We start from the raw sequence: 21,404 nt of genomic DNA, 5'->3' as shown, positions 1-21,404 counted from the left end.
CTACCTAGTGATTTGCGCCATGGAAGACGGAAGGGTCTTCGTAGGACGGGCGTAGGGAAGAACTCCGATGCCGCTTCCAGTTAGCGACCCGTTAAACGGAAGATGGGGGCAGAGACTCACTGTGGAGGTCCTGGAGGTCCTGAAGCGCTGAGGAGTATCCCCAAGGGAACCCAAGCATAAACAGCCGCCAAATCCGGCCATGCGAGCCATGGTAGGCTCCGCTGACTGTTATCCACTTGGACGCTACCTCTATCCGGCCTTGACTCCCCGGGTCCGGACCTTCAACGAATTCGCCAAGTGACGACAGAGGCACTTTGTTCAGTGTACCTAGTAGTTTTTTTTTTTTTTTTCCCCTCCCATCTCTTCCACTTCAACATTGGTTTGATTGCGCCCCTTTTCTTCTGCATCTTCTGTTCTTGGTTCGATATACATAGTTCAAAATGGCGTCCGAGCAAGCCCCCCTTCCTTTTGGCTACACCTTCGCGGCCGGTAAGTCTTGTTGTCCCTCTCCGATTTCGAAGCTGCCACGAGCTTCCGCGCGCAATTGACACTCGTGTCGCAAACACCATGGACCAATGCTCACCATGAATTCTCGTCCTTAGGTGCCATCGCTGGTGTCTCTGAAGCAGGTCTCCCTCCGAAAATGTACCCGAATCGCTCGTCTGTGTTGTGTAACTAACCAGAACCTTGCGCTGGCTGGTCTTCTAGATTTTGGTTATGTACGTTTCGAATGCCCCGCCGCCGGTGCCCCCAGTGGTCGCGTGCTCTTCGCCATAAGCTCCCAGTACTAATCCATGCCGTCACAACAGGTATCCTCTTGATGTCCTGAAGACCAGAATGTGAGCGCAACCACCTGCCATATCTCGACGACACCTCGAGCACCTATCGCGGCCACCGCGCCCCAATGCGCTTCTCCCGAAGCTAACCACATACACCGCCAGCCAACTTCAGACCGGCAAGCCCACCGCGGGCGCCGACCACTACAATGGCATGCTTGACTGCTTCAAGAAGATCGTCAAGAACGAGGGGTATGCTTTTTGTTCCACAGAGCTTGGGTTGTATGGCGCGAGTTGACACCTTTCTTCCATAGCCCCTCCCGCCTTTACCGCGGCATCACTGCCCCCATCTTGATGGAGGCTCCCAAGCGTGCCACCAAGTTCGCCGCCAACGACAAGTGGGGCAAGTTCTACCGCGACCTCTTTGGCCAGCAGCAGATGACCCAAGGTCTTTCCGTCCTTACCGGTGCCTCCGCCGGTGCCACCGAGGCCTTCATTGTCGTCCCCTTCGAGCTCGTCAAGATCCGTCTCCAAGACAAGGCCTCGGCCGGCAAGTACAACGGCATGGTAGATGTTGTCGTCAAGACGGTGCGCAACGAGGGTCTCCTCGCCATGTACAACGGTCTCGAGTCGACCCTCTGGCGCCACATCCTCTGGAACGCCGGTTACTTTGGCTGCATCTTCCAGGTCCGCCAGCTCATCCCCAAGGCCGAGACCAAGAAGGGCCAGACTATCAATGATATCATTGCCGGTACCGTTGGTGGTACTGTCGGTACCATCTTCAACACTCCCATGGACGTCGTCAAGAGCCGTATCCAGAACACCATCAAGGTGCCCGGCCAGGTGCCCAAGTACAACTGGGCCTGGCCTGCCGTCCTGACCGTCTTCAAGGAGGAAGGTTTCGGCGCTCTTTACAAGGGCTTCATCCCCAAGGTCCTCAGACTCGGCCCGGGTGGTGGTATCCTCCTCGTGGTTTACACCGGTGTTATGGACATGTTCCGCAAGATGAGAGATGAGCGCCTTGGCAAGCAGCTTTAAGCAATCATTCAGGGAAAATGACAAAAAATGAAGGCAGAGTGCTCAGCAGGCCTCTTGAAGCGAATTGCATATCTTTTGGGGGGGGAAATGACGAAACTAAAACATTGCATGGCTCACACTAACTTCAGTCATATATGTATATATCTCTAGCTTGCCATCGCTTGGGTATGTGGGTACGATATCGAGGGATTCTACGACTTGCAAGAAAGCGTCATAGATTGGCTTCTTCAGTTTCTTCAGTTTCTTCACTTTCTTCGGTTCGGGGTGGCCAGTCAAAAGCAATGAAAGATGTATCTATCACTGGACAACATCTGAGTTTGCATATAGTAAAGCATAATCAGTCAGAAGATAACCCGAAACCTATGAAAGTGAAAAATCTGCTTGGCCTTCAAAGTCCCACGCAGCACGCCATGTCTATTAACCCCCACCCAGCATTACCTAGTTCTAAGGTCATTAGGTTCCAAAGGGCAAGGCAGTCCAAATCTACCTTGATTTATCTCAACTGTCCATTCCACCGTTTCCTTTCCCAATAACTCGTTAGTAACTTCCGTCACGCGCATCTAGCGACACCTTCTCGCCCGCAAACACTTTCAATGAAGTGAAAGTCTATCACGTAAGGATATACATTCCAAGGCTTGGACTTGATTAATCGTTCAAGTTCCAAAGCCCAATACTTTGTTCATTTTGGGGATAAATATCAGCCGCTTTTGCGTCCTTTCCTGAAACTATACAGACGCAGAAGCCCAGAATGTGAAAACAGCCCGACAATAGCAAAGACTCCCAGCTATGATAAAAGTCAAGTAGAGGTATATAGGCTACCTGGAGACAGACACCGTGGGAGTTATGTACGTACGTATGTACCACCTATTTAATAACATGTAGGAATGTTTGTTGTGTGTAAGAAATGAAAGGAGTAACAGGTAAACTTACATGTAAATAGTCCTTTGCTCATCTACCCCGTAGGTAGTAAGTAGGTTAGACATGCTCGGCCTAGACGTGGAATCTGGATGGGGTGGGTAGACGACTTGTCTAGATGATGGGACGCAACTTGATGGATGTGCCTTCTTTCCTCCATTTGGGTGATAAGTCATGATGAATTGGAATTGGTTGATGTCAAGTTTCCCTCTGGGGATACAGCGGACTCGGATGGGTGTGCGTTAGGTACGTACCTATCTAACCTTTTTAGAGGTATGTAATCACTAGTGCAGATTACGATTCGAGTCTATGTAAACTATGTGAAATCAACTTCGTAAATGGTACATAGTCAGTTTGAATGAAGGAGGAGACGAGGTCTTTAGTGGGTGTGGATGGGTACACATTTCTTTCAGGGTTGGGTACCTACTCGTAAGGTCGAACAAGTGAGTAGCGAGCAGAGCATGGTGTAATGATCATGGTGTAGAGAGCGTGGTGGTTGAGGGTGTATGGTATGACAAGTTGTTTTTACTCTCTTTCCTATCTTTAGACTTTGTCCTGTGTCTGTATTTCTTTTCTGTTGTGTTGTCTTTTCCTGCTCTTAGATCTTGTCTTGTGTCTTTCTTTTGTTTTCTTTTCTCTTTTTCCTTCTTCCCTACAACTTTTCCCTTGTCGTGATTTCGGAGACGTATCTCTAGGGTCTTTCTCTCAGCGAGTTATTCTTGGACGTTTAATGCTCCTGTTCTTATTCAGGTCCGCAGGAAGATGCCACTACTAAACCTATTAACTAGAGCTGCGCAGATGATCAAATGCTCCGGATCGTGTCGGAGTCTGAAAGTTGATCGAACTTGGTCTCCCGAGACTCTCTGCTTAGGTTGGAATGAGAAACATCCTTATGTTCGCAAAGAGACCGCTATCTTTATTACTCTATCTTCAGTCCTCCTTCGTGATGTGCTATATGACAATAATGGTGTGCTTCCCGTCCTCGAAATTGGCGCAAGGTAAGGGTGGCTTTCCTAGCTCCCGTTTGATAGACAACACTTTATCTATCTGATCCTTGGGGCGAATTATAACCACCCCAATGCGTTCAAATACACCTCGTTGCTCGTCAAACATCTTGAAGAGAAGCAATACCAAATATAAACAATCAGTCCCTTTGTGTCCAACCATGGAAAAGATCCGGTCTTCGGCACTTCCGTAGTCAACGCTGTCCTCCGAGATATCGAAGGCCACAATAGGTGGCACTCGACTATTATACGTAGGCGCAGCCGCTACATTCACTCCCTCCAAGCACAAATCAAAGACCGCCTTATGCTCCCTCCCTTTGACAAGCTTGGTTTCTAAAAGAACTCCGCGCAGGCGTAAACAGCCAGCCGTTATACCACCTGTCTTGTCGGGCGTCGCGTAGCTGAGGTGCACATCCTCAATTTCGATCAGACAGCCATCTTGAGGCACCTCTGACGGCAAGATAGGGCCATCAATGGATGCCCAGGACCAGGTAGGAGCCCGGTATACACCTTGTCTTGATCCGGGCGATATACCCGATCTTTTCCAAAGTAGCTGAGCCTCAAGATCGGTGCGCCACATGCCAGCTACATAGGTATCTTGTAGCAATGATTCGAATCTTTTCGCTAGCCCCGAGCAGGCAATTAGTTTATCTTCAGACCGAGAAATGTTGCATCCTGTGTATTTCCAAATAATCCGGTTCCACAGCAGCCGTGCCATTGGCAGTTCCGAATCGAGAAAAAAGCCCCGTTGATCACCCTGATCCAGCTCAAGATTGAAGGATTTGAATCGCACATGTTCAGATGCCGCAAGTTCCGGATGAAGCCCGTGAGGAAATATCTCTGACGCGTCCACTTCACAGCACTCCCAGATTAACTGGCGTTTTCCGAAATGCAGGACGCGAGGGGCTAGGACGCGTTCTTGGAGGACCCAGGCACGGGTGTTTACCAATGCGTTGCTAACCTGCTGGAACCAAAAAGCAGGATTATACACGTAAAATTGAACTGGAATCATCCCACCGATGTCATCGCTGACAATATCCAGGGTCAGTGTTTCCGGATTGATGGATTGAGGATCTCGGGCGTTGAATAGCGACCATGAACAGTTTTCGGCGTCTGCTGCGGATATGTTGCAGTAAGAGTAAGAGTATACCTTTTCCATGAGAGATGCTTCACGCGCCCAGTCGGTTTTGTCGTCCTTGTCTTGGAAGATGCAGAGTGAATCGGTCCACAGATACTGCACTCCAAGTGAGCGCGCAACTGAGATGGTATGTTGAAATAACCGGGGCAATGAATCCAAGGGTATCCCCTTCATGAGCTGAGGGTATTTCTGTTTGTTCAACACAAAGTCCTCGTCAACTTGCCCCCAACGATGAGTAACTGTAGCGTATGGTCCGGCTGGCTTCGTGTCCTTGGTCTCGATGAGCCGCACCTCTGTTGATTCACCGAGGTCCAAGAGTCTTGTCGGATACCAGCCGATATCAATTCTAGAATATCTGCATTGCTTATGGTTGTCCACGCAGTTACCAACCCAACTTTTTGCCAGACGCTGGGCTCTTGGAGACCACGTGCTTGTTTCAAGCGTAGGAACTGCATAGGGCTTCTCTTTTACACGGAGGAATATTAGCATTGTTTTCAGACAGAGTAGATCTAACGTATCGCTGGCTTCCTGTCTACAGTCTACTGCTTGTTACAAAGGATAGTGAACTTGGCTTCTATTTACCTTGGATGAGATCTAGCACAAAGTGACATTTGCGAAAAAGTTGCTTAGACATGAACTTAGGCTTACTACCGCTAGTCTCGGGCTTTGTAAGGACCCTGAAGCTGAATATGAAGCACTGATAGTCTTGGTGTCTCCGATAGTTCAAAAGTAGTTGAGATGCCGCGTTTCCGTAAGCATTGGGTATCTTTCCGGTCGCTATTTTCTGCCAAAGGATGTCCAAGTTCCGCGCTTCCCTCTTAGTGATACACATCCGAAACGTCGAACAAATACCGCAGTGATGGTTGACGGAATCCATGAAATCGTTCCATGTCTTCTGGTGGTCCTCAATGTACTCTCCATCAGGCTCGTCATTAGGGGTTGCTCGGACAAAGCATCGCTCATCCTGTTCCTTCGCAATGCGGAAATGGCTGGTGGCAGCTTGAAGCGTCGTCTGGCACACGGAGCAGATCATTTTCGCGGTGATGTTTCGGGAGTTCTTCGGAAACCGAGGGTTGCAGATGAGGGAGTTGACCAAGCTCGTAATATGGTCAATTTTGAGCTGAGAGGGCGAGGAAGATGATGGGGAGGAGGAGGACGACGAGAAGAAGAGGGAGGGGGGAGAATGCAAACCTGGGGAAGATTCTCTGGCAGCAGCAAGACGTCTTGTTCTTTCCTCCAGTAAGCGCCTGAAAGCACCAGGTTCTCGAATCAGCGGAAGCCACACAGCTCCCGTCGGCCCAGCCCGGCCTCTTACCTCTAGTTCTCTGCAGTCATCACTGCCATTAACATCATCCCCCGCACCAGCTGCGCCTTCCAGGTTCGGCAAAACAACAACCGATTCTCATCAGATCGTGATTCCTGCCACAACAAGGTCGCAACCACCACGCAACCTCAACGACACATCAAACCCAGGAAACGAGGAGGGAAAAACAAGACTACCGCAAAATGGCAAAATGACAGGAAAAAAATAAATAAAAGAGACCAAAACAAAGGAACAAAGAACGACAAAACTACAAAGCCCCTTTAAAAACTTCCACAGCAAAAGGAAAGTTCCCCCCCGCCATGAAAAAAAATTGGGATTGCCAGGAATCGAACCTGGGTCCTCTCGGATCGTTGTGTTCGTCCACTCGAAGCGAGTGACCAAAGAACCACAACGAGAAGTACTGACCACTATACTACAATCCCGCAGAACTTGACCTCTTTGTCATTTGCAGCACCTATATTCTGAAATCCGCAACCACCCCCCCCCCCCCTTCCCCCATCCCCTCTCGCTCTCGGTGACCAGTCGTGCATGGCACGACTTCCACCTTTGCGGCGGCTTTTTCAAGATCAGAAAGGAAAGGAAACAACTACCTACCTAGGTACCTACCTACCATGCCGACGTTCTCGATTAGGTAGTAGTCGGACAACGTGTTCATGAGTGTTAGTATTCAAAATATCGAATCCCTGCATGAAGGGAACCGATGCGATGATACAGGCAATTGCATTTGCAACGGTACAATGATAAATGGTTCGCGACCTAGTTCTAGACTAAGGCTCGAGATACGTACGACATGAGAGATGAGACGGAGCATCCATTCCAACTTCACATTTGAAACTTTCAACCCCGTCAACCCGGTTAACCACGTCAACATGCATGCATTGGATGGTGTCTTGGGTGTACTGGCGGGGTATTTAAGCTGGCTGTCTTTCTGGTTTTTGATTCTTTGTCTTTTCCTTTCCTCGAATTTAATCAACCACCCTCGTTCTCCATCGAACCCTCCTACCGTGAGCACCACAACCCGGCTGCAGCATCTATCCACCTATAGATAGCTCTCTTATGGATCTCATCTCACTACAAAGTTTCGAAAAAAAAAAAAAAAAGAAAAAGAAAAAAAATCAAGAACAAAAGTTCAAAGTATTGTAGTATCCAGGTATCTTATTTCATTTCTCTCATCATCAAACAGCGACCAACAGTGACACCAAGGAGGACGGGAGCTCTGGAGGCTTTTTGCTCAGGATTTTGCTCGACAGAGCCCTACTATCATTCATTGCTGCCGCCGACGAAGAACGGGCCTTTCTTCCTTCCTTCCGTCCCTGCCTGCCTTCTTGCCTGCCCTGCTTAGGTAATTGTCTGTCTACTTTCTTCCTACCCTAGATACCCCCTTCCAATCTCCCATCACCCCAAACACCGGGTGGACTCTCCAGGTATGTTGTATAGTAGGTATATGTAGAATGTAACACCAGCTCTTCCTCTTCCTCTCCCATCGATGATGAGGATCATTTATACTTTGGTTCCTTTTTTTTTTCCCGACTCCCCATCCATTTCTCAAACGCCCACTACACCAGGGCACCTTAATACCTTTGTTCCTTTACTCCTGTACAGTCTTGGCGTGCTACAACATCGAGCATCGATACTTCCCTTCGGGTCCGGTTTAGGTTGCTCGCCATTTACCGCAGTTTTCTGCTGCTGATCATTTTGTTCCTTTTGTTCCTTCTGTGCCTGCCTCAACTTATGTTATTGCTCGTGATTTTCCTCCTGTTCCTGCCCCATATTGCCCACCCCTTTCTTTTCAAACCAGCCACCCCTCTCCCACTGGCCCTGCACATACAACGCGTCATTCCTGGCTTTATCATCCGTGATGCCCTGCAGCAGGGTCTCGAGGCGCTTAAAGTCAATGGGCTTGAGGATCCAGCCGTCGAAGCCGGCGTCTACGTACGTGTCCTTTTCTTGCTCGACCAGGGAGGCGCTCACAGCAAAGATGGGGACGCGGCCGTGGTCGGAGGCGATGTCGGAGAGCTGTTGGCCGCTGCCGTCCCGGTTGGTTTTCTCAAAGGCGCGAATCATCTTGGTGCTAGTAAGACCGTCGACAATTGGCATCTGAAGAAAAGAAAAAAAACATAATGTTAGTGGGAAGAAAAGTAAAAAGGAAAGGGGATGGGATGAAAAAAAAAAAAAGCAACATACCTGCATATCCATTAGGACGACGTCAAACACCACAGGCTTGTCTTCATACACTGCTGCGCAATCCTCGCCGTTCAAGGCGTGGGTAACTTTGTACCCAGCCTTCTCGAGTCTCTTGCGCAACACCTTGACGTTGATGGGGTCATCTTCGGCAACCAGAACTTGCAGCTTGTTGTTTGTTGTTGAGGCTTCTTTGGCGGGCGCGGGCGGTGGGGCGGGCTGTTGTGATGATACAGATTGTTGCTCCTTGACCGCAGATGATGCTGCTTTCGCCTTATCCGCAACGGCATCCTTAATTTCAAAGAGCACCTTTGACGTGCTCTGCGGTGGGACCACAGGCTTGTCGAACATTTCGTCTGGCAACTTCACCGGCTTGATGGGGACCCTACTGTCAGTCACATACTGCACCCCTTGAGCTGCTGGTGCTGGTTCAGAAGGTCCGGGTGCAACTTCCGTCGTTGGCTTCTCGAAAGGTAAATCCTTCTTAGTGTTCGGCGACGAAACCGACCGCGTAGGAACATCTGGTCGCTTTCGGCTCCCTGGACTGACCGACCGCCCCTTGGAGGATCCGAGAAGACTGGAAGATGGGTTGTAGTAGGGACCGCGTGAGTTCCTCCTTTGCCGAGCGACGCTTTCTGGCTCGGGCTCGCCTAGTGTGAGAGGGTTTTGAATGGCGTCAATGAGCCTGTCCGCATCACTGAGCGCGCTTCGTCCGCTACCTTTGCTTGTGATGCTCAGATTGTCATCATAGCTCTTCTTGGACGCCAGCGAGCCAGTCGCGTTGTTAACAGACCATGAGCTGCCGTTGTTGCGGTCGACCAGCATCACTTCGCCGTCCTGCATCTGGGTTACAGAGGCAGCGGAGGCCGAGGCGGTACCAGATCCGAGGGATAGCTGCGCGGTGTTGCCACTGCTAGCCCCCACAGTATCTCGGCTGGTTTCCTCCTCGGGAAGGTCGAAGGGCAATTGGATCACAAATCTGGATCCCTTCCCAACCTCGGACTTCAGCCGGAGCTGTCCATCCATATTTCGCAGAATTCTTGCGACAACTGCAAGACCCAGGCCAAGCGCTTTACCGCTTTGCGAATTGTCGTCGTCAGATGATTCGGATCCAATGTCCGTGTCAACTTGTTCAAGCTCTCTGAAAAGCGCATCCAGCTGCGCATTGCTCATGCCCTGGCCAGAGTCCTGGACCACGATATCGATGCGAGCTCGGTTGTCCTGTACTTCGGCCACGTATAGCTCAACCCTGACAGACCCTTCCGACGTATGTTTGACGGCGTTTGCTGTGACGTTGGCGACCGCCTGTCGGACTCGTCTTTGGTCTCCGTGTACGAAACGAGGGAGCCCGGGGTGCTCAATGACCTCGTATGTAATGCCCTTGCGCTTTGCATCATGCCGGAAAGGCTCCGTAGCTTCACGTATACACGCAAGCAGATCGAAAACCTCGTCCTTGACTAGATCCTTCCCTTCTTCTGTCTTGGTCAGATCGAGCAAATCGTTGATAACGTAGATCAAGGACTTCGAGGCTGAATGCGACCTTGCAAGATTGTCTCTGGTCTCCTGATCGAGGGAACCTTCTAGTGCAATCTCCAGGTAGTTGATTATGGCGTTGAGTGGCGTGCGCACTTCGTGTGCCGAGTTTGCGAGTAGTAAACGAGTAAGACGGCTGCTCCGCAGGGCTGCCTCCTTTTGCCTCCAAACCTCGATAAACTTTCCGTAGACCAAGCAAAGCACTGCCGCGGTCTCGACTTCCTCCTCTGACCATTCGCGAGATTTGCCAATAACCGTCTCGTACCAAACCTTGAAACTCTTTCTGGGCTCCAGGTATGCGGCAGAACCAGCCTGGATTGTTTTTTCGTGTGGGTTACCCGCCCACTTCACTTCCCTCACCTGGCCCTTGCGAAACAGGACGATAAAGTCGTTCCCACCGACGCTCAAGGGCACATAGAGAAGGCCGGCGATGACTTGAAATCCTGGTGGGTAACGAAGATCGGGAAAGTCGATCTTGATGTCTTGCGAGGTGACCACGGAAGAAAACTTGCGCAGCCGCAGATACTCTAGCATAGCCAGTGCTTCCTGTGACTGCTCGATCTTTCCCAGGATTTTGGTCTCCTCGCGTATCGAAAGCATTCCGAAATCGGCATTGAATAGCTTCAGCAAGTCGTCCGAAGAGGCGATTATATAGCCTGACGGGTTCTTGTCGGTGGGTACTGTGTTGATGAGCTTGCGGGCTTGGAGACGGGAAGCATACGATAAACGCTCTATGTTTCTCGAAGCAGTGTCACCGATAAGCCGGCACATTTTTCGTATGGGAAATGAGACTCTCATCCCCTTGGGCCCGTAGGAGTGGCACGAAACCAGACCCCAGAGATCGCCAAAGGCGTTGATCGAGATGGACATGGAAGAGCGCACTGCCATGTTAGCAAGATACTTCAAGTGGATTGGCGACATTGCACGAAGGTAAGAGTGCGTCATGTCCAACGGGGTCTCCAAATCTTCGGGCGTTCGGCAAACGATTCGTGCGCTCTCGACATCTCGATCGTACAGTAATCGTACCTTGTTGAGCTTGTAGAGCTCGCGCGCCTGGCTTGGGATGTCTGTAGCCGGGAAATGCAGTCCCTTGTACAAATCCCTTGTTTGCATCGGATCGACAAGCTCAGTGACGACCTTGCCGTTGAACGAGGAATCAAACTGGTAAATCATGACCCGGTGAAAGCCCGTCAACTCCTTGACAATGCCGACCAAGATCTTGAGAAACTTTTCCAGATTGGGAGCGTTTGCTAGTTGTTCCTGTACTTGGCTCATGATATCAAACACTTGCATTGCTCCTGCCTCGCCTCTTCGCCTACGCGCACTGCGTAAGACTCGTAATGGCTTGCTCGAGATCGCTGTGCTTTCAGTGAGCTCTTCGGTTGTAGGATTCGACTGCAAAGTATCTTCGGGAATGTCTGGCAAGTCCTCCTCAGGAGGTCGCAAAGGGTAATCGTGGTCGTCGTCGAGTTCAAACTCGCAGATTGTCAGTTCCGGGCGTGACGGGTGTACATGGATTGCGCACCATAGCCTGACGGAAGTTTTGGCTTTGGGGAGTCGGATGGAGAGACTAAAAACCTCGGGCCCGTTGATAGCCGGATCCGAGTCCTCATCCCTAATGAAATCGATATGGTCCAGTAGATTCTCAGACTGCTCATCAGTGAAGATGTCGAGGAAGTTGTTCATTCGGAAGAGCTCTTGCGGGGTGTAGCCAATGATTCTCTTGGAGTTTTCGCTCACGAATCGCACAATGAAGCGACCGTCTCGTTCTTCCTGAATAACAACCATTAATCCGAAGCCCTGTACAGCGCCCGGCGTATCTGTCCCATGATTAGCATTGGTTATGAGCGTTGAGAATATAGAGAGGAGGAACTAACGAATTGGTTCATCTTCGCACCGTTGTAGCTGCCCATCGCGACCTGTAATCACAGCATGGCCCTCGTTGGTCACGATATGCTTGAAGCGAGGCGCGAAATGAGTTTCAGGAAGAGCGTCAAGAGACTCCCTGCCAGAGGACGAAGATGCCCCAATCGTACCCAGGTCACCGCCGTCTCCGCTGCCGTCTGCGCCGCCATCGGACTCTTCCTCGGACGAATCGCCCAAGACGAGTTCTATAGGCCGTCCCTTTCCATATCTATCGGCATCGGCCTGGACACTGGACAGGGAACCTGTCATGGCATTCATGCGGCGCTTGTGTCGCATGGTGCCCGCGGACGATGAACTGAAAACGGAGCTGCCATCAGGTTGTGAGACAGATGACTGACTCTGACTGACTGTGGGCCTACTTTCGACGTCGATGGCGCCTGATTTGGCAGTCGGAACGGTCGACGCATGCGGACGAGTGGGAGTCGCGGTATTCCCGGCGCCTGCCGAAGTCGCATAACCCTCGGACAGAGAAATTCTACGACGCGCGCGAATATCATCGTTGACTGGTGGTGTGGCGGCTAGGTCGACGCTAATGACGGAACGGATAGGAAAGACGCGGTCTTCGGGGTCTTGTACGCTTCCGTGGCCTAGTTGTCGATCTGAGGATGCGCTCCATGATGACAGGTTGGTCGGAGAAGTAATCGCTGAGGAGCCGCCGTCGGCAGTCGCTGAGCTATTGGAGGCATCATTGGCATGGAGGTCCGTTGCCAAGGCAGTGTTGTCGATGTAGTCCTGAACTTTGATGTTGTTTGCGGCCAGTTGGTCAGGGGTCTGGTAGCTGTTTCCTAGTTGACCATGACCCTCGGCAGTCGGAGTTGTGTCTTGAGTGTGGTCCATGCCGGTCTCCATGTCCTGTACCTGCGCCTGTACCTATGCCTGTGCTTGTGCCGGTGCCTGTGCCTGCCGAAGCCAACTCCGTGTCCCCGAGACCCGGGGGTCTCTTTTTGATGTTGGGTCCCTCTAAGCTTGTGACCTCTCGCAGTCAGGCTGTCAATATGGCATCCGCGTGTGACGTCGTTTTGCGATGGTCGTGTAAATGTGTTGTTTAGGAAGCTGCGTGATATCCAGACCGGAGTTGAAGGCTGAAGCTCTTGGTTTTTTTCTTTTTATTCTGTGAAACTTTCTGGCTGTTCCCTTGAATGTCCCTCGTATCGATCTGGAAGGAGCGTCGTGATGGGGGCGATCTCTTCACTTTGGGCGCAAAGTGAGCGCATATATTAGCGCCCAAACAGACTCGCAAGGTATGGGAAAATGAGTGCTTCGTACAAGTCGATGCAGAATGGTATGTCCTGCGAGGGACTGGGGAACACCACCACCTGAGACAGAGGAAAGACAGAACACACCTCAGGGCCTGGGAATGAGCGCGGATCCGCGGTACGTAAGAGGTAGGTAGCTCGATAGTGTAGGTTCAAAAAAAGTAGAGAGTTCGACTCAGGGCCAGGGTCACTCCGGAGAGGGTCAGGATCAAAACTCCGACTGTAAGCTATAACGGCCAAGGAGTGCCAGCCAGGTGGTGAATCACAAAGGAATTTGAGATGGAGGGGAGGGGCGCAAGAAAAGATAGGTAGTGTACACTAGACGAGAGAGAGGGTAGTGTAGCCCGGTAGAGAGAGATGGATGTAAGTGCCGTAGCGGCACCGTAGCGGCGAAAAGCAGACTATGCTAGGATGAGCAGACGAGGTAGCTGTAGTAGGGTAGTAGCTACTGTGGTCGCAATAGGGTCAAGTTAGAAGTGGAAAGAGAGCGGCGGCGAGAGTCTAGACGGGCGATACGGAACAGAATGCAGCCGGAGGAGGAGAAGTCGAGGGTCCTCGAGGAGGATGTTCCTGGGGCGTCGCATCCACAATTTCCACTCTGTCTCACGGGGCTGAATGGTGGTCAAGGGCGAACGTGGGACAGGCCGGCGAGGTGTGTTCCGGGAAAGTTGGACGGAGTGGGTGGGTGATGGGAGTATGCCGGTCTAGCAAGGCAGGCTAAACCGGAGCTGGAGGGGGGGCGATCAATTGTGTGTGGTTCCGGGTGGAGGACGGATGGAGGCATGCAGATCTAGGAAAAGCCCATCTGCCTGGCTGCTTGATCAACATGGGATTTCTGTTGCGGATGTCTTGGTGGTCACAGGCCGCCATTCCAGGGAGCAAGAGTGCTGGCCAGCGTGCGCGTACAGCGCTAGAGGTAGGTACCGACCTTGGGTAGGGTAGGGTCGGGTGCGACAACGTGGCGACCAAGGAGAGGCAAACAGCGAATAAAATGTACAGACAATGGTGACGGTCAATGGATGAAAGTGTAGGTAGTGAGGTGTAGCGTGCAATGCGACAATGAAAGCGCACCAGCACCTTGTGTGTAGTTGTACACCGTCGTGTTTCGGTACAACACACAGCTGAGCCCAAACCATAGGTAGGTGTACGACCCTGAAAAGGAAGGGTTTTGGTTTGGGTACCTAGACAGATGAGACAGTCTCAGAGAGCTGAGATGATGGACGGCCAAGCCCGCCCGTCTGAGTTGGTAGCTGAGAGCCAAAGAAGAAAAGAATCGAGTTGAGTTGTGCTCACTGCCAATGGTCCACCTCGACTCACCTCTGCTGCTGCTGTATCGTATACCCGGTCTCTGGTGTTGTTGTTGTCTGTGAATATCACTCCTAGTGTACCTACCTACCTACCCAGCCTTGCCAGCATAACTGAAACCACACTTTCTGGGTTCCATTCGGGAGAGTGAATCTGCTGTCCAACCCGCCATCGTACGCTTCATTTTTTGGTGGCAGCTATGTTGCCAAGACGCGCGGCAAAAGGCCATCGGACGACCGGGGCCGATGTTGACCCGACTTGGGTAACCGCCACCCCCGTCACCTGTAAGTTAGTTTCCTACCTAGGTAAGTACACTACACTACCTACCTAGTGTACTGATTGGAGTCCGGTATGGAACGAACCGAGTTTCTGGGGCTTATCGACGATCGAGAGTTCCAGACTCTTGTCCAATTGACTGGTTCATAGGGCAAATGAGTTGCTGTTTAATGTTAACGGCAATGATGTACAGGCACATGTCCAATTTGCCACTTGGCGTTGTCACCGCCACAATGTCACTGGCGCGTAGTAAGTAATTGACTGAAGCTGTTCAGCCACACTCGGGCAGGGCAAGTGACTCCTCGATAGCACATGTGCTCAAGTCAGGACCCGGCTTCGCGTTTGCTTGGATTCTTTGAGGTTCCAATATTTCTACATTCACTAGTACACTAGACTAGTGATTTTCCGTTCCTGAAAGGGCCGGGTAAACCATCCATCCATTGTCCAGGGCACTGCGGGTGAAAGGTACCTACCATTTGGTACCCTACTTGCCTACCTACAGGTAAGCGAGGCAGCTCACCGGCGAACGCCTGTAGCGTACACAAAAGGGAACCCCACACCAACCATTACTTTTTGTGTTTTTTTTTCCGCCCCAAATTGATTATCTCTCACAAGACCTCGAAGCAGAATTAGATTTCTCCCATTTTACTCACTAATAGGCTCCCTGTCCGCGCTATAACTGTCGCTTCAAAGGGACCACTGTGTACCACTAAAATCCGAAACACAAAACAAAAACTCTACACTAAATCTCCATTAGGCGTTACCAGTGCAGATCAGTGGCAAAAAGACAAGTCTCTACAGAAGACTAGAACTCATACTGGCAAGAAATCCTAGTTTTCTGTAGGTTGGAAGTACTAGTATATGACACTCGGGTAACTTTTCTTTCTCCGGTAAAGGCGTAGTGTACACTACCACGAGACTGCAGGACATCATATTTAGCAGGCGCTCTTATGAGGTCATCAAACGTATATATACCCTGACACTACACACAGTAAATAGCGACGTTTTGCCCTGGGCTTGTGACATGACGTCATCCTTGTCCCGCAAAGTTCAAGGGCGCAACGGGCCGGTGTTACACGGAGTCAGTCCAGGGTCAGCTGTTACTAGCGACAGCCCCGGGGGAGGGCCCGGTGCGGACTGCGTAGGGGTACCACTACCGCGTATGCACTCCGACGAGGGTCCGACGGGCATTTCCTGTTATTCCCACTTGTGTTTGTTCCTGGCACACACAGCCTGGGTCAGGTCGGACATCCACAGCCCCGATGTCCCTGTTTTCAAGGACACACACTAGTGTACAAAGTAGGAAACGCGACAATGAGAGAAAGAGGTCCTTCGGGAGCCGATTACTCGTCAAGTCCCGCCACTAGTTGAACGCTCGGTTCTGTCGACCTGACGAGTAACCATTCAACACGCATGGGTAGGACCCTGAGCGCACAAGTGCACATTGGTGCCAACGTGGGAACACCCCTGCAGACAGCAGCTCATGCCGTCAGCTCGCTACTAGTGTATCGTAGTCCAGACTGCGAATCAGGATCTGACGACTTGTCGCGGATGATCAAACTACCGATTCTACACTAAACTGTGGAATACCAACGCATTCGAAAAAACGTCGTGCGCCAACGGGACTCCAGCTATGAACGCTCACAGTGGTGTAAACTACCATCGCCAACTACGTACTTAGTTCCACCATTCTTCCGAATCCCTTCCGTCCGCTAGCAAACAATCCTCGACGGCATCTTCCGCATCACGCGCCTCGTACCCTGCTCAGCATACACTACATACTTAGATCATTTACGTACCATGTATACTCCATTTGCCTCTCGGCTTGTCAACTATCAGCATGTTGTGCCCCCGTTTGCCTCCTCGCTTAACCCCCTAAGAAGTCACATCACAGCAACAGCCCGAGAATCCGCCTCTCTCACTTCTTCATAATGTTTCCAAAAAAACCCACAGGCGATCACGTTTTAACTCGACTTCTCTCATAAGGAGCTTCGTCTCAGATTTCATCAAAAACCCCACAGATATGGCTGGATTGGTAATTATGGGCCACCAAAGTCCCGATCTTACGATCCCTTGCGTCAAGTTGACTGGGTTGGTGACGTTATTCACGAAATACTTAACAACGGAGGAGACGGAGATAATGACGGGCGTGCCGCAATTGCGATTAGGGCATATTCTACGTACATAGGATGGGGCACACAAGCACACTGGCACGGGCGTGTGAATGCCGGCATAACGTTTGCTCTTTTTTTCACGGTTTTCGTTTGTCATTAAAGTGATGAATACCTCCAGTCTCACCAGGTGCGCTCATGTTAACGATGAGTATGCCATCAAGGTGTCAGTGAAAAAAAAACGATAGGTTCTTTCATGTTGTAGATGTGTCTGGTCTGGATGGAGCAAGACTCCTGTCGTCCATGTAGGAAATTCTTGATAGCGAAGCTCTTATGAACAATGGATGGCCTTTGTAAAGGAGTATGTCAGTTATCACGATGAGTGTCCTGTTTACCAGGCTCACTCGAGTCGCTTCTAAGATTCATTCTCATTTTCGTGCAGTGATGGTGTTGATCAACGTCTTTGATTACTACTCCATCTTCTATCCTGATGATACTGTGAGCTGCCAGTCTCAACATGTCACCGTCTAGCCTTCTCACACTAATAACCTAAAGCATCTGCCCCCAAAAGGAACCACGACAACGCTCGCTCGCTCGTTCAACCACCAAGCAACAACCACCTTTCACTGCCCATCTCCCCCAACCTTCTCCCTCCAATTTCCATCTACAACTTCCCTTCCCTCTTCCTCCTCTCCCTGACACTCTGCATACTCCTCAACAACGCATAAACCCCTTGCAACCTCGGCATCTCCACCCCCCGTCCCCTCGCAATCCTCACCGGATTACCCACAATAACCTCCAACTCCAACGGCCTTCCCGCCTCCCAATCCAACAACATACTCGGCTTGGAACCCACGTTCCTCTCCGTCGACTTGAGAATCTTCTCCGGCGTCGCGAACCCCTTGGGATCCTTTTCGAACCCTTCTCCCTTGGGCAGACCCAGGATCAAAGGCGCAGCATCCCAGATTTCGTACATGATGGCGGACAAAAAGAGACGGAGCTCGGGGTCCCGAACCATGTCGGCGTTGCCGATACCGCCGGATAAGATGGAGCACGGGTTGAAGGCGGCGTTGATGCAGAGTTTGTGCCACCGGATGAGCTGGAGGTGGGATTCGGTGGAGAGATGGGCGTCGCGGACTGAGCCCAAGTGGACGAGGTAAGAGGTGAGGCGGGATGCCAGGTCATAGCCCCTTTGTTGGAGGGCGAGGTCGGAATCGGTGAGTTTGTGGTGAGAAGATGGCGCGGATGAAGAGGGGGAAGGAGAAGGGGAGGAGGAGCCGGTGGGTGTTAGATTGCCTGTCGATTCAACTTTGGGAGTGGTAGTGGCAGAAGGGGAGACTTCATCACGGTCTTTGGTAATAGGTGTGCTAGAATCAAAGCTAGCTGAGTTGGAGTACGGACCAAGGTGGATGCGCGTCCATCGGTTCTGTCGGATGACTCCCTGACTGATTTGTTCGGCGGAAACGACGGTGACGGCGCTGATGATGGGCGTCGAAGGAAAACGGGTGCGGTAAGGTGCTTCGACGCCGACGCCGTTTTGAATCAGGACGATGCACGAGTTGGGACCGATGAGCGGGGCGATGAGCGCCGAGTCGTCACCGCGGTCCGGAAGGGCTTTGGTGGTGATGACGACATAGTCCCATTGCTGAACAGGAGCGGAGGCGGCGGCGGCGACGTTGGGGAAGACGGCGTGAGGGGTGAAGGTGTAGTCGCCGAAGGAGTAGGTTTGGAGTTTGACGCCGTTGTCTAAGAGGGCTTTGTAATTGGAACGGGCGATGAGGGAGACGTGGATGTTTTTGGAGGGCTGGTAGAGGTGTCAGTACCTATTTATGCTCTGGGCAATGGGGACGAAGGATGAGTCAGGATGGATGATGAGAAACCAGGCCATTTTTGTTTTCGCTTCACCCTTGACTTATCAGACATAAAGTTAACAGATAGGGATGAGCCTACGTGATGCAGCCTCGAGGCATAGAAACAACCGACGGCACCAGCTCCTACAAAGACAACATGGACGGGTCTGCATAATTGTCAGTTTGGCGTTCGGTAATGGAAGTTTCAACAAGTATACCTACTTTTCCGGGTCAGAATATTGCTTGATAGTGTCGGGCATGATGGCGGTTATGAAACTGAAGGTAGTATCTCTGGAGGAACGAGAAACTGAAGCTATCTACAGGGGTCTTGGCGTCTGCTCTCTTCAAGATGAGTGCTTGGTAACTGAACTTGGAATTCTCAACCGCCTGGAGTCAATTGATATCTCAAGCCCACTGCCTGCTGATCAGTTGCCGGCGATGTTTGGCTCTTACGGTAAATAATGGTGTTGGTGTGAACGGTGATGCGCAGTCTGACCTCGGCTCAGCATTTGTTTGTCGTTGGCCGGTCTTCAATGACACCATCGGCAACTGTCATTGTGCGGAGAAGACGGCAGCTGCGAAAGCGGAGTTTGGGCCACCACATTTTTGCTTGGCAGGCAGACCATCCCACAGTTAACCCCGGAGAGCACACCCTGGTCTAACCCTGGTTTAACAGCACACCATTTTCCCCACACCTAACCCTCACAGCATGGGACGGCATTGCGTCCAATCTTCACCACTGGTCGGCAACCTTCCTCCAACACATGCACAATCACACGCACTGCAGTTTTCAACCTTCCACTTTGCAACAAACGTCACACTGTTGCCTTTTACAGTATGGGTCTCATGCCCCCTTTTTATCTCTCGGCCACGGCTCCAAGCTACATCATACGACGAAAGCTTTCCTGTTCCTTACAGCATGCATACATACCTACATATCCCGCGGATCCGCGACATGGAACTGTCATGCAAGTAATCATCAGCATGGCAACCCACTCACTCACTTCCCCGGATTACGTATACCGGAACGTCGGGTCGCGACCCGAGATCAAGAGTTATTTCGACGGAGACCAACGACGAGTTATTCTCTAAAAATATTTAAGGACTTTGACGAAATCTGATGTTGCGAGGACTGTGAGGCTTGTTTTCCATAGCAACGAAAGAAAATATAGCGACCGAGTGGTAGGTAGTCTGTCTGTCTTGCTTTTGGATGTTACCAAAGCATTCAGACCGGTTATCCACCGTTGTGGTGGGATGAACTGGTATCGAAGGCGGCTCTGCTTCGGTCGCCCTTGTCCTCATTGTTGATCTCGAAACCATTCCTGACCGCCTAGAGCAACAGCGTAAAGTGGTCTCATGGACTCTGTCTCTAAGACATACCCAGGTGTCATTTCCCTTGACATGCTGTAAAGTTCTAACCGTCTGCTGTGGTGCGCCTACTTCACTTTATATCATACAGGGTACGGCAGATCTGAGACAGGGTTGATGATCTTCCAGGTACCTATGTTTGGGATGCTGCGAAGTGCCTACATATTGAAGCTTTGCATGTTACTTATCTTCTCTTCACACTTAACAAAGGGGTTACCATAACGGAGCGTCCGAGCACGACTTGATCAATCTCACTACGAATGACATTTGAACTTCAGTTGCAAGGTCACGGAGATTGCGCAAACTTGAGGGCCATATCGATGGTAGATGTTTCTGCTGTTTACATGCCTACTACACTACCTGTCTGATATTCGTCACACCGATCTTGAGCAGATGGGAACATTTAATCCAGAAACGGACGTCGCAAACTGACATGGATATGGAAAAGTATCAGTGTGAAGTGGATCCAAAACAAAGACTCAATGGAAAATGCATCGATTGTCTATGACTTGAAGTAACATCAAGACCAAAGATGCATGTAATGTATTCGATTTGATGAAACCTGAGCTGACAAATGTGGAGGTCCCATACATGCCTCACGTCTCACAAGTCGGCATGCCAGCCGGACTGGAATGAAAAGGGGTCCAAAAAGGAAGTACGGCAACCCCGTGTGTCAGCCGCCGTGTAGAGGGAATACGACAAACAGCGGGTGGCATGTGAATATACACCGAGAAGGCAGTGAAATAAAACTAAACAAACGACAGGCGGCGGATAGTTGTGCTCCTCTTCCTTCCCCTATCCTTCCCTCGTTCAGAAGACAACCAGATTCCTAACCACAGAGACGGTTATTGAATGATGTTGACAAAGATAGGGAGGGAGACATAGGAACCGCGCTTGTATCTCCTCCCAGTCCCGTCTGGTAACCTCCCATACGCTCAACACCACCACGAGTTCCAGAAACCCGTTGGTTTTTGTGTCCCTATCTGTAACCTTTCTCTGCCCTTTGCGCACAGAAAACAGTAACTCAGGGTGTAACAGAACGCCGTGCCCCCCCGTTTCTTCTTTTCCTCGAAGCCTTACACAGCGTAACCCACATCCCACAACACTACCACAATCTGTCGTCCATGCCATGCCCGTGTACCATGCATGCCTTTTGCCGGCAGTCCTACTATCGCCCTACCCAGATCCCCCCCAAAAATGACGATCGCCCCATGCCAATTTGGCGTATGATGATCGGGCAGACAGGTTGGGGATCGGACCGTTCACATCTCACCTAAATCTGCGTTCGGCCGCACCGTACCGCAGCAACAGCAAAAAGAGAGCGCCGGAGACCGGAACCAGCGCCGCCGGCACCGGAAGTGACACAACGTGCTGCTGTTCGGTATGTAGTGGTGGATGAAGGA

General features: G+C 51.0%; 4 protein-coding genes and 1 non-coding gene across 5 annotated transcripts; 1 reads left to right on the top strand and 4 right to left on the bottom strand.

The window, feature by feature from the left end:
* Positions 1-355: 355 nt before the first annotated feature.
* Positions 356-2,036, top strand: NCU04837 (mitochondrial 2-oxodicarboxylate carrier 1). Its single transcript, XM_955303.3, has 6 exons — positions 356-489; positions 603-625; positions 709-719; positions 810-839; positions 942-1,028; positions 1,091-2,036. Exons 1-6 carry the CDS (start codon positions 441-443, stop codon positions 1,812-1,814), a joined length of 924 nt encoding a protein of 307 aa, XP_960396.3. The 5' UTR covers positions 356-440; the 3' UTR covers positions 1,815-2,036.
* A 1,589-nt stretch (positions 2,037-3,625) lies between these two features.
* NCU04835 (hypothetical protein) lies at positions 3,626-6,261 on the bottom strand. The gene is made up of 2 exons (XM_011396626.1): positions 5,454-6,261; positions 3,626-5,335 (listed from the first exon to the last, which is right to left on the bottom strand). The coding sequence occupies exons 1-2, from the start codon at positions 5,902-5,904 to the stop codon at positions 3,681-3,683; spliced, it is 2,106 nt and encodes a 701-aa protein (XP_011394928.1). The 5' UTR covers positions 5,905-6,261; the 3' UTR covers positions 3,626-3,680.
* A 245-nt stretch (positions 6,262-6,506) lies between these two features.
* NCU15367 lies at positions 6,507-6,617 on the bottom strand. Its single transcript has one exon. It is a non-coding gene; the product is annotated as a tRNA-His (tRNA).
* A 724-nt stretch (positions 6,618-7,341) lies between these two features.
* Positions 7,342-13,818, bottom strand: phy-1 (phytochrome-1). Its single transcript, XM_955300.2, has 4 exons — positions 13,179-13,818; positions 11,787-13,026; positions 8,380-11,709; positions 7,342-8,292 (listed from the first exon to the last, which is right to left on the bottom strand). The coding sequence occupies exons 2-4, from the start codon at positions 11,820-11,822 to the stop codon at positions 7,930-7,932; spliced, it is 3,729 nt and encodes a 1,242-aa protein (XP_960393.2). The 5' UTR covers positions 11,823-13,026; positions 13,179-13,818; the 3' UTR covers positions 7,342-7,929.
* A 3,391-nt stretch (positions 13,819-17,209) lies between these two features.
* NCU04832 (2-dehydropantoate 2-reductase) lies at positions 17,210-19,180 on the bottom strand. Its single transcript, XM_955298.2, has 3 exons — positions 18,856-19,180; positions 18,734-18,800; positions 17,210-18,587 (listed from the first exon to the last, which is right to left on the bottom strand). The coding sequence occupies exons 1-3, from the start codon at positions 18,891-18,893 to the stop codon at positions 17,448-17,450; spliced, it is 1,245 nt and encodes a 414-aa protein (XP_960391.1). The 5' UTR covers positions 18,894-19,180; the 3' UTR covers positions 17,210-17,447.
* Between the last annotated feature and the right edge of the window lie 2,224 nt (positions 19,181-21,404).

The sequence above is a fragment of the Neurospora crassa genome, linkage group VI (genome assembly GCF_000182925.2).
Source record: "Neurospora crassa OR74A linkage group VI, whole genome shotgun sequence".
NCBI classification, from domain to species: Eukaryota; Fungi; Ascomycota; class Sordariomycetes; order Sordariales; family Sordariaceae; genus Neurospora; species Neurospora crassa.
Note: the sequence above shows the minus strand (reverse complement) of the source record. Positions and strands in the feature narration are given on the sequence as shown.